This window comes from Eimeria necatrix, genomic scaffold, assembly GCF_000499385.1.
Source record: "Eimeria necatrix Houghton genomic scaffold, Enh_scaff99, whole genome shotgun sequence".
In the NCBI taxonomy this organism is placed as follows: domain Eukaryota; phylum Apicomplexa; class Conoidasida; order Eucoccidiorida; family Eimeriidae; genus Eimeria; species Eimeria necatrix.
In genome coordinates this window covers 83,035-95,200 of record NW_013651809.1, presented here as the reverse complement: position 1 = coordinate 95,200, position 12,166 = coordinate 83,035, and the positions used below count along the sequence as shown (strand labels likewise).

Here is a 12,166-nt window from a genome sequence, read left to right as displayed (position 1 = left end):
TTGGGGTTTAGGGTTTAGGGTTTAGGGTTTAGGGTTTAGGTAGGCCGTTCGTTGCCCAAGTGTGTGGTTAACCAACAGAACTTCTGAGACCGTATACTCCTGCGACTTAGGGTTTAGGGTTTAGGGTTTAGGGTCTAGGGTTTACAGTTAAGGGTTTAGGGTTTGAAGTTTAGGGTTTAGGGTCTAGGGCCCCAAGCGGGAGTTTCGTTCTAGGGTTTAGAGCTACGGCCTAGGGTTTAGGGTTTTGAGCCAGCAACTGGGGTTTAGGGCTAATTGTTGAGGGTTTGGGGTTTAGTTTTAGGGTTTAGGGTTTGGGGTTTGGGGTTTAGGGTTTAGGGTTAAGGGTTTATTAACTGAAGCAGCAGCGGGAGCAAAGCTGGCTGAGGCGGCTCAGGGTTTAGGGTTTAGGGTTTAGGGTTTAGGGTTTCAGCAGCATCCAGAGACGAAAATGACTATTTTTTAAATTATTATTTTTTATTTTTTAAATTTAAATAAATATAAAAACAATTTAAAATAAAAACAAAAAGAGAACAGCAGCAAGCGCTCAGAGGCCCCGCCGAGACCACCGGCTCTCGGGGCCCCTGAGGGTTTAGGGTTGAGGGTTTAGGGTTTAGGGCTTAGGGTTTAGGGTTTAGGGTTTAGGGTTTGTTTTAAAAGCCCTTTTCACACTTTTCTTCCTTTTTTCTTTGTATGCTTAAAGCTATTTGCTGTCTAATTCATCTGCTGCTGCTGCAGCAGCGTCGATTGCGACCGCTCGACGGAAACCCTAAACCCTAAACCCTAAACCCTAAACCCTAAACCCTAGACCCTGGGCCCTGAACCCTAAACCCTTGATTTCCAATTCAGCTTCAACTGCGGAAGCTTCTTTCCTTCTCTTTTTTCTTTTCCAACCGCCGATTTAATCAAAGCTGGGCTGCCGACTGGGACCGCCAAACCCTAAACCCTAAACCCTAAACCCTAAACCCTCGACCAATGGGGGATCCCCCAGAGGGAGTTCAGGGGAACTCCTGGGTGTCTCAGAGGCTGAGTTGGTTAGGCAGCATAGCTCAATGGGGCAGCAGCTCTTCTCAGCAGCAGCAGCAGCAGCAGCAGCTGCTGCTGCAGCAGCAGCAGCAGCAGCTGCTGCTGCAGCAGCAGCTCGTGCAGCAGCAGCTGCAGAAAACCCTGCGCCCCCAAACCCTCTTATCCCAGGGGGCCCCCGGGGGGCCCCCCAGTGAAACTGTACCCTATTTGTCTTGGCCACAAGGCAGCAGCGATTCCGTTTCAAAGTCTTCAACAGCAGCAGCAGCAGCAGCAGCAGCAGCAGCAGCAGCAGGGAAGCAGCAGCAGCGCCGCAGCACAGTGAGGGTGGGGGGCAAAGGCCGCGCCGATGATGGTTTAGGGTTTGAGGGTTTTGGGGTTTCGGAAATGAAAAACATTCACAAGTTTGTGTTGGACTTGAACAAGAAAGCAGCAGCAAAGCAGCACGAGACGCAGCAGCAGCAGCAGCAGCAGCAGCAAACAGCTCCGCAGCAGCAGCAGCAGCAGCAGCCGCCGCACTTCTTCAACAGCCACCCTTGTGGGGTTTTAGTCTTCGGACATCTGCCGGAAACAGAGCCCGAGATTTCCGTCTCGGAGTCCCCCGTCATGAGTGCGTCGAGGGTTTAGGGTTTAGGGTTTAGGGTTTAGGGTTTAGGGTTCGGGGCTAGGGGTTTAGGGTCTAGGGTTTAGGGCTGAGGGTTTAGGGTCTAGGGTTTAGGGCTGAGGGCTGAGGGTCGGAGGTCTAGGGTATAGTTAGGGTTTGCCTCCACCAAATCATGTGAAATCATTGTAAACCCTAAACCCCAAACCCTAAACCCTAAACCCTAAACCCTAAACCCTAAACCCTAGCGCTGGCTTCTTGTTTCCCCTCTGTGGTGCGAAGCGCAGCGCTTGGAGCTGGCGCATCAGGCCGGCATTAACCCTAAACCCTAGCCCCTAACCGCTAACTGCTAAACCCTAAACCCTAAACCCTAAACCCTAATTTGTGGTTTGCGTGCAGCAACAATTCGGGAGTCTTTGGAAGCCCCTCTTTGTCCCTCCATAGAACTCGACTGCTTCTTCATGGCTGCTGTTGCTGCTGCTTGTCTCCGCCGCAAAGAAGATGAAAAGTATAACGAAACAATTATGATGAGCCAGCTGCTGCAGGGTAAGGCTCTGCTGCTGCTGCTGCTGCTGCTGCTGCTGCTGCTGCTGCTGCTGCTGCTGCTGCTGCTGCTGCTGCTGGTGCTTCTGGTGTGTTGCTTGTGCTCACGGCGCTGCTGTGCTGCCGCTGCTGCTGCTGCTGCTGTGCTGCTGCTTCTGGCTTGCTGCTCATGAGACTACTTTGCCCCCGCTGCTGCTGCTGCTGCTGCTGCTGCTGCTGCTGCTGCTGCTGCTGCTGCAGGGCGGGACCTGACGGAGTACGAGTGGCCTTCTTTGCGGCGGTCTTTCGAGTCTGTTTTGTCTTCTTTTGCTTTTCAATTTAAAAGATTAAATGAAATGTTGGAGGAGACAATGAGCGGCAAACAAACGCCTTTGAAAAAAGCCATGCGCCGCGAGATCGAACTCCAAAAGTCAGGGTTTAGGGTTTAGGGTTTAGGGTTTAGGGTTTAGGGTTTAGGGTGTAGGATCCAGGGCCCAGGGTCTCGAGCTTAGGGTTTAGGATTTACGGTTTAGCGCGCAGGATGCAGGGTTCACGGTGTAGGGTTTAGGGCTAAGGGTTAAGGGTTTGGGGTTTAGGGTTTAGGGTTTAGGGTTTAGGGTTTAGGGTTTCCGTGCAGGCTGGAGGTGCGCGAGGGTTTGCTGCGCCGGAGTCGCCGCTGGGTGTGTGCGGGCCCCCGCAGCAGCACTTGTGCTGCGCTGCAGCTAGCTAGCTGTTTCTATGAATGGCTAGCTGGCAGCACTTTCAGGACTTTGGCTAGCTTCGCCCACGGAGTCCCCGCCTACCAGTGCGAACAGCTAGCTAGCCAGCACCTCCTCGCCGCCTTCCAGCTAGCCAAGCGTGAGCCCCTCCCTAGCTAGCCAGCTAGCTAGCTAGCCAGCGAGCTAGCTAACCAGCTAGCTAGCTAACCAGCTAGCTAGCTAGCAGCGGGCTGCCTCGCTAGGTAGCTAGCTAGCTAGCTAGAGCCTGGCTGGGTAGCTAGCTGGCTGTCTGGCTGGCTAGCTAGCTGGCTAGCTGGCTAGCTAGCTGGCTAGCTAGCTAGCTTGCTAGCTGAGCAGTTGGCAGCAAGTTTACCTTTGTGCCTACGCAGCTAGCTGGATCCCAACACAGCTAGCTATATAGCCCAGGACCTGGCTAAACAGATATTAAGCTGGCTAGCTAGCCAACCAGCTTTTAAGCTAGCTATCTATTTAGCTAGCTAGCTAGCTAAACAGGTTTTTAGCTAGCTAGCTACTTAGCTAGCTAGCTAGCTAGCTAGCTAGCTAGCTAGCCGGGGCATCTTCGCCGCCAGTTGCACGTCGCTCTCAGCTGCCCCGGCCCCGAGCCCATATTCCCTAATTAAAATAAATAAACAAATAAATAAATAAATAAATATTTATTTTTTTATTTTATTTATTTATTTATTTATTTATTTATTTATTTATTTATTTATTTATTTATTTATTTGTTTATTTATTGTTGTTTGCTGTTGGCAGAGCGTTTGCCGGTGTACCACGCGCTGCGGCTGGAAGCAGCAGCAAGCTACAGCAGTTTGCTGCAGCAGCAAACGGGGCAGCAGCAGCAGCAGCAGCAGCAGCAGCAGCAGGCGCTGCAGCAAGCCCGAGAAGCTTTCAAAGAAGCTGCTGCAGCACTTGAGGACTTGGGCGAAAAAGAATTCAAAGCAGCAGTTCCGAGTCTGCGCAATTTGCTGCGCCTCATCAACTCCTGGGCCAGCGACTCCAAACGCGTCCTCATTTCCCCCTAAACCCTAAACCCTAAACCCTAAACCCTAAACCCTAGGCCCTAGGCCCTAGGCCGTAGGCCCTCGAGGCCGAAGGGGCAGCAAACGAATCGCCAAGGGCCATTCCTCTCCAGCAGCTTTCTCCAGTACGCAACTCGCCGACGCGTTCTTACCCACAAACCCTAAACCCTAAACCCTAAACCCTAAACCCTAAACCCTAGGTTTAGGCCGTGGGCCCGGGGACCCGCACCGGCGAGCGCCAGGTGCCGCCAAGGTAAACCCTAAACCCTTTTTTTCTGTTGCGGATGCTCGTGGGTTCGAAGAAACCCTAAACCCTTGCAAAACCCTAAACCCTCGAGAAACCCTAAACCCTTCGTGGGCCCTCTCCACGCCTGCGGCTGGTAACCCGGAACCCTTATGTTGCTCCAAATTCAGGGTTTAGGGTTTAGGGTTTAGGGTTTAGGGTTTAGGGTTTAGCTTTCTGCTGCTGCGCTTCTGCGGCTGAACTTCGAATCTTAAACCCTAATCACTTCGTTTCTTGATGCTTTTTTCTTGCGTTCTTAGAAGCAAACCCCAAACCCTAAACCCTAAACCCTAAACCCTAATTTGTGCAGCAGTGTGCTTCAAACCCTAGGACTCACACCTTCGGGCTATTCAGGAGTTTTGAGCTCAGGCCACGTGGTTAGAGGGTTTAGGGTTTAGGGTTTAGTTTTGAAAACCCTAAACCCTAGAGTGAAAAACCCTAAACCCCAATATCGCGTCCGTCCCTTACAGGAAAGCAGAGAGTGACTGCTAGGCATCCCCCTTTGTCCGTTAGGGTTTAGGGTTTAGGGTTTAGGGTTTAGGGTTTAGGGTTTGGAAGCAAGTAGCGGGTGCGTGGGCACACTGCAGAAAGCAGCCTCTCAGCAAATTCCAACAGCGCAATTGATTTAAAAGAGCAATTAAGATTTAATTGAAATTAATTTAATTTTTAATTATTTTAAATTTAAATTTATTTTAAATTTAAATTTATTTAATTTAAATAATTAAAATTAAATTCAAAAAGTCAAAAGCGACGGCGGCAGGATTCGAACCTGCGCGGGCAGAGCCCAGTAGATTTCTAGTCTACCTCCTTAACCACTCGGACACACCGCCAGGCCCGCTTGAAACGAGGGTTTAGGGTTTAGGGTTTAGGGTTTAGGGTTTAGGGTTTGGGGTTTGGGGTTTAGGGTTTGGAGTTTAGGGTTTGACGTAGGATCTCGTGCCATACTCGACACTTTGCACGCTGTTGGCTTACGGTAAAGGTTTAGGGTTTAGGGTTTAGGGTTTAGGGTTTAGGGTTTTCACAGGGCGCCTTAGAAGACTCTAGGGTTTCGGGTTTAGGATTTAGGCTTTAGAGTGTAGAGTTTAGGATTTGGGGTTTGAAGGGTGTAGGGTTTAGGGTTTACAGGGTTAAGGGTTTAGGGTTTACACAGTTCAGCTTTTAGGGTTTACGAGGCCTAGGGTTTAGGGTTTAGACCCAAGCTTGCATTGGGTCCGGCGTTTCAAGTGAAATCTCAAAAAGGACGATTGAGGGTTTAGGGTTTAGGGTTTAGGGTTTAGGCTCGAAGGCTAATATTTATTTTTTAATTTAGGGTTTAAAATTGAGGTCTGCAGAGAGCTGCTGCTGCATGCAGCCGGTGCTGGACTGTGGCAGTTTATCTGTGAGGGTTTACTGAGGGTTTAGGGTTTAGGGTTTAGGGTTTAGGGTTTGTGCTACGAAAGAATAAAAGGCAAGGAAGCGCAGTCAGCAGGTGTCCGCACACCCCGAAACCGCTTGCGAACTGGTCTCAAAATAAACCCCTAAACCCTAAACCCTAAACCCTAAACCCTAAACCCTAAACCCTAGCCAGTGAGCAGCCTAGGGCCACACTAGGAAAAGCGGAATTCCTCCTCTAAAGGATTTAATTGACGAAGTACAAAAGACTAAAAAGGCTTTTCTTCAGTTTACTTAATCCCTCGCTGCAGCAGCAGCAGCAGCAGCTGCTGCTGCTGCTGCTGCTGCAGCAGCAGCAAAATGACTTCAAAATGAAATCTTTTAATTCTTTCTCCAAAAGCGACGGCGGCAGGATTCGAACCTGCGCGGGCAGAGCCCAGTAGATTTCTAGTCTACCTCCTTAACCACTCGGACACACCGCCAGGCCCAAGCGAGGGTTTAGGGTTTAGGGTTTAGGGTTTAGGGTTTAGGGCTTGGGGTTTGGGGTTTGGGCTTGAGAGCGCCTCTGAACGCCGATTTTCGAGTTGTCTTCAGGTGGAGGGTTTAGCGCTTAGGGTTTAGGGTTTAGGGTTTAGGGTTTAGGGTTTAAGTGGTTGGTCTTCCCGCTGCAATGACGCGGTGTACATACACCTGAACAAAACTCAACAAGCACCTGCAGCCCAATTAGCAGCATTTAATTGCGAAGTAAAATCAAAAAAGAAACAAATTAAAAAAATAAATAAATAAACAACTTGTTTCAGCTTCAGAGCGCCGCAACTCCCAAACCCTAAACCCTAAACCCTAAACCCTAAACCCTAAACCCTCGCTTGGGCCTGGCGGTGTGTCCGAGTGGTTAAGGAGGTAGACTAGAAATCTACTGGGCTCTGCCCGCGCAGGTTCGAATCCTGCCGCCGTCGCTTTTGGAAAAAGAATTAAAAGAATTCATTTTGAAGTCATTTTGCTGCTGCTGCAGCAGCAGCAGCAGCAGCTGCTGCTGCTGCTGCAGCGAGAGATTAAGTAAACTGAAGGAAAGCCGCAGGTTCGAATCCTGCCGCCGTCGTTTTTGGAAAAAGATTTTAAAAAATGAAAGAGAAATGCACAGCTAAACCCTGCAAAAGCAGCAGCAGCAGCAGCAGCAGCAGCAGAAGCAACAGCAGCAGCAGCAGCAGCAGAAGCAACAGCAGCAGCAGCAGCAGAAGCAGCAGCAGCAGCAGCACCGGCAGCAGCAGCAGCAGCCAGCAGGATGAGCTGCAGCTGGCGGCGGCTGCAGCTGACGCTGCAGCTGCAGCAGCTACAGCTGCAGCCACAGCAGCAGCTGCAGCCACAGCAACAGCCGCAGCGGCAGCAGCAACAGCTGCTGCTGCTGCTGCAGCACCAACTATTGCAGCTGCTTGCTGCTGCTGCTGCTGCTGCTGCAGCAGCACAATGAAATTTTAAGAGCAGCAAAAAAGGAGCTTAGTGTTTTCGGGTGTACATACGTTTCTTCTTTACTTCCACTAAAAAACAAGCCAGGAAGAACCCTAAACCCTAAACCCTAAACCCTAAACCCTAAAAAACCAGCCACAGCAGACACCTCATGCTCAGAGCTTAAACCCTAAATCGTGGTTGCCCCAACAAATGATCCATCCCTTAAACCCTAAACCCCAAACCCTAAACCAAACCCTAAACCCTAAGCCCCAAGACCTAAACCCTAAACCCTAAACCCTAAACCCTACTGAGACCCGGTAGCGACCTCATTCGTATCTCCTGTAAAAACTGGAAGCAAACTACAAGTCGCTAAACCCCAAACCCTAAACCCTAAACCCTAAACCCTAAACCCTAAACCCTAAACCCATCGATTTTCTCGTGAACTCCTCGCGAAAAAGCTGGAAACCAACTAAAAGTGTTTTGAATTCGAACTATTTCTTTTTAATTCCAAATAAAAAGAATTAAACAATTATATTTCTTTTAATTCAAAATAAAAAAGAATTTAAAAAATAAAAAATAAAAACTCTTGTGGCGGTGTGTCCGAGTGGTTAAGGAGGTAGACTAGAAATCTACTGGGCTCTGCCCGCGCAGGTTCGAATCCTGCCGCCGTCGAAAACCCTAAAAAAGGGTTTTTGAATTATTTACTTCACTACTTACAAAACCAAACCCTAAAAAAGGGTTTTTGAAGTATTCACTTCATTACTTACAAATAAACCCCAACAAAGTCAATTCCCACCTTTTCAAACCGCTAAATCAGCCCTACTACACGCTGCTGCAGCTGCTGCTGCTGCTGCTGCTGCTGCTGCTGCTGCTGCTGCTGCTGCAGGCAGGCTGTCGGCAGCGCCGCAGCAGCTGCTGCGGGCCCCACAGCTGCTGCGCGGCTTCAAAGAGGGGCTTTGCATGCAAAAGAAGTAAATTGGAAGTTCAAAAGATGAAAAGAAATAAAAATGGAAAATAAAAAAGAAAAAAAAGAAATAAAAAAGAAAAAAAAGAAAATAAAAAAGAAATAAAAGAAAATAAAAAAGAAATGAAATAAAACGACGGCGGCAGGATTCGAACCTGCGCGGGCAGAGCCCAGTAGATTTCTAGTCTACCTCCTTAACCACTCGGACACACCGCCGGACTTGTCTTTTTTTTTGAATTCTTTTTTGAATATATAAATTATTTATTTATTTATTTATTTATTTCTTTTTAATAAATAAAATAATTAATTTATTTCTTTTTTGCTGCTGCAGTTCAAATTCGAAGTCGCCGGCGGCGGCTGCAGGCGCTCCGCGCTGCATGCACGGGGTGTATGTACACCTGGTCCAGTGGCGGATCGGACAGAAAGTAAATTCTTTTTCTTCAAATTCAAAATTAAATTAATTTAAAAGTCCAATTAAAAGCTTTTGGATATCTGGCTTGTCTTAACACTTTGCAGTTCTCCCGCCAGGGCCTTGCTGCTGCTGCTGCTGCTGCGAGACTCTGCTGCTGCAGCAGCTGCTGCTGCTGTTGGCTTCGGCGGCAGCCGCAGCAGCCGCTGCACCTGCTGCAGCTGCTGCAGCAACAAGACACCTGCTGCTGCCAAACTGACCCGGACTCTTCCATCTCACCCCCCTACTGCCCCCCAAAGTCGGCTGCAGCTGCTGCTGCTGCTGCTGCTGCTGCTGCTGCTGCTGCTGCTGCTGCTGCTGAGGATGCCGCTGCAGGAGAAAGGGTCGCTGCGCCGTCGCGCTGGCAGCAGGCCAGCCCGTGAGCGTGCGGAGGCGTCGCGGCACAGCAGCAGCAGCAGCAGCAGCAGCAGCAGCAGCAGCAGCGGCAGCAGCAGCAGCAGCGAGAGCGAGTTTGCTGGGGATAAAGAGGCCACGGGGAGCTTAGAAGGAGAAGAATCGGAAGCAGCAGCAGCAGCAGCAGCAGCAGCAGACCTCGGAGCAGATGGAGATGATGACATAAGGCCCTGCAGCAGCTTCGAGCGGCTGCTGCTGCAGCAGCCGCCGCCGCTGCAGCAGGAGCAGCTGCCGCTGTATCCTTTGCTGCTGGTGAGCTTCTGCTGCTGCTTCTGCTGCTGTAGCTGTCGCTGCTGCTGCTGCTGCAGTTGCTGCTGCTGCTGCAGCAGCTGCTGCTGCTGCTGCTGCGGTGTCTCCTTTTCTTCCTGCTGTTGCTGCTGCTGCGAAGCGGATCCGCGCAGTCCTTTAAAAACAATTAAATCTGATTTAATTTCAATTATTTATTTAAAAAGAAAATAAAAAAAATGTTTTAAATTTCATCACAGATTTGAAAAGGCTTTTCTTCTCTGGTGTCTTGCGGTGTACGTACACCTCACGTCCTTTTGGGGTTCTTTTTTTCATTTTATTTTTTTTAATTTTATTTATATTACAATAAATTTATTTAATTAAAAGGTGCATCTTTTAACAATTCCTTTTAAATAAATAAATAAATAAAATGCCATTTTGAATTAATTTTTCTTCTGCTGCATTTATTTTGTATGTTTGCCCCTGCTGCTGCTGCTGCAGCAGCAGCAGCAGCTGCTGCTGCTGCTGCTCGGTTACTGTGACAGAATACAGTGGTGCAGGGTTCAGGGATTGGGGTCTAGGGCTAAGGGTTTAGGGTTTAGGGTTTAGGGTTTAGGGTTTAGGGTTTAGGGTTTAGACTGCTCTGCTTACGGGAAGCCCTGAAAGTGCATGCACAGTGAAGGGTTAAACAGAGTGCTAAGAAAGCCAGCAGCAGTTTGCTGCTGCAGCTATTTGCAGCTGCTGCTGCAGCAATTTGCTGCAGCAGCAGCCGCATCTACTTGCTGCTGCTGCTGCATCTACTTGCTGCTGCTGCAGCTGCTGCATCTACTTGCTGCTGCAACTGCACCAACTTGCTGCTGCTGCTGCACTTACTTGCTGCTGCTGCTGCTGCATCCACTTGCTGCTGCTGCTGCTGCTGCAGTTTGCTGCTGCTGCTGCTGCTGCTGCTGCTGCATGCAGGCGGTGACCTTGACAGTGGCTGGCTTGAGTTTCTTGTGCAGCGGAGTGGCAGCTTTTGTCTCCGAAGGACTTTTTGTTTCTTTTCATTATTTGCTGCTGGCCTTTTTGTGTCTTTGTCCCGGCCTTTTCCATTTGCTGCTGCTGCTGCTCATTGCCTTCAAGGTCCCGGGATTCTCGTACGACTTGCTCCGCTGAGCTAGCCACAGCTAGCTAGCCACAGCTAGCTAGCCACAGCTAGCTAGCCACAGCTAGCCAGCAGCTAGCTAGCCGCAGCTAGCCAGCAGCTAGCTAACCACAGCTAGCCAGCAGCTAGCTAGCCACAGCTAGCCAGCAGCTAGCTAGCCGCAGCTAGCTAGCCATGGCTAGCTAGCCACAGCTAGCTAGCCACAAGCTGGCTAGCCGCCAGGTAGCTGGCCAGCAGCTAGCTAGCCAGAGCTAGCTAGCTGCCATCTAGCTGGCCAGCAGCTAGCTAGCCAGCAGCTAGCTAGGGGCTAGCTGGCAGCCAGCTAACGAGCAGCAGGCCAGCAGCGGGACGGGAGCTAGCCAGCAGCAAGCTGGCAGCTAGCCAGCAGCCAGCCAGCAGCTAGCTGACAGCTAGCTGACAGCTAGCCAGCAGCTAGCCAGCAGCTAGCCAGCAGCTAGCTCGCTGTGCTTAGCTAGCTAGCAGTAAACGGGGCTAGCCAGTAGCTAGCTACCTGGTGGCTAGCTAGCTACTGGCTGGCTAGCTTTTAGCTAGCTAGCTGCGACTGTGGCTAGCTAGTGGCTAGCTAGCTGATGGCTAGCTAGCTCGCGGGGACAAGGAAGGCTGGGGTGTACGTACACCCTAGCGGCGGGCAGAGGGGGCCTTTAACATTCCGCTCTTAATGCTTTTATCGCTGCAGCTAAACCCTAAACCCTAAACCCTAAACCCTAAAGGCACTAGGGGTACTGCTGCTGCTCCCCCCACAGGCCAAGGGTTTGCTTCCTCCCGGCCACGCAGCAAACCTAGGGTTTACAGTCTAAAATTTAGGGTTTAGGGTTTAGGGTTTAGGGTTTAGGGTTTAGGGTTTCTGGGCATGAATGGCAGATGTGAAGACGCAGGTTAATATAACAAATAGGCAACATTTTTGTGGTGCATAGACAACTCCCTTAACCCTAAATGACTTAGGGTTTAGGGTTTAGGGTTTAGGGTTTAGGGTTTGGAGCAAAGAGTTGAAAAGGAAGAAGAGGCGCTGCCCTTTGAGCATGCAGAAGGAAGTAAACTTTTGTGTTTTGCATTTTGTGGTTTTATGGAAATAAATAAAATTAATTTAATTAAAAATAAATCAATTTAATTCAAAATAAATGAATTAATTTAGTTAAAAGTAAATCAATTTAATTCAAAATAGATGAATTAATTTGATCTTGAGTGGATTAATTTAATTTGAAGTTAAATAAAAAAGTAGCAGAAAATAAATTCAAATATATAAAATGAGTCATTTGGTAAAAGTCAATAAAATTGGTGGAAAATGAATAAAAATAAATAAAAAATAAAATCAATTTATTAAATTTAAATGAGTCAATTCAATGTAAAATGGCAAATATTCGATTTTAAAAATAACTCCACAAAAGATAAAATGAAATAAATTTAATTTTAAACTCAAAATGTCCAAACATGAAACGCATTTGCGCGAGGTGTATGTACACCTCATTTAAATCCTCAATCAAATCCGCCTCATCTTCAGGTGTACGTACACCGCAGTTACACCGAATTAATTCTCTGGGGTGTATGTACACTGCACTAAACTTGAATTAAATACTCTATTGAGTGGGGTGTATGTACACCGCACTAAACTTGAATTAAATGCGCTGTTGCGTGGAGTGTATGTACACTGCACGAAAGTCGAATTAAATGCACTATGGCGTGGGGTGTATGTACACCTGAAGAGTGAAGGCAAGAATAAGCAGCAGAGGCGAAATATCAAAAAGTAAAAAAACGGAAAATAAAAAATAAGAATGAAATAAAAGAAAATAAAAAGATAAAAGAAGACAATAAAAAGAAATAAAAAAAAATGAAAAGAAATAGAAGAAAATAAAAAGAAAATAAAAAACAAGAAGAGTCAAATGGAAATCAAAGGAAGGTGGAAAAGAAATTAAAAAGTTTAAAATGATTTATTTTAAAAAAGATAAAAGAA

The 12,166-nt window shown here is 48.2% G+C and overlaps 2 protein-coding genes across 2 annotated transcripts; both read left to right on the top strand.

Annotated features, from left to right (window-relative positions):
* Positions 1–972: 972 nt before the first annotated feature.
* Positions 973–5,257, top strand: ENH_00085870 (hypothetical protein, conserved; the record flags this gene model as incomplete). Its single annotated transcript, XM_013577975.1, has 6 exons — positions 973–1,630; positions 2,021–2,167; positions 2,405–2,573; positions 2,781–3,001; positions 3,637–3,887; positions 5,210–5,257. 6 exons carry the CDS (start codon positions 973–975, stop codon positions 5,255–5,257), a joined length of 1,494 nt encoding a protein of 497 aa, XP_013433429.1.
* Positions 5,258–8,738: 3,481 nt separating this feature from the next.
* On the top strand, positions 8,739–9,319 carry ENH_00085860 (hypothetical protein; the record flags this gene model as incomplete). Its single annotated transcript, XM_013577974.1, has 2 exons — positions 8,739–9,080; positions 9,314–9,319. The coding sequence occupies 2 exons, from the start codon at positions 8,739–8,741 to the stop codon at positions 9,317–9,319; spliced, it is 348 nt and encodes a 115-aa protein (XP_013433428.1).
* Positions 9,320–12,166: the final 2,847 nt, after the last annotated feature.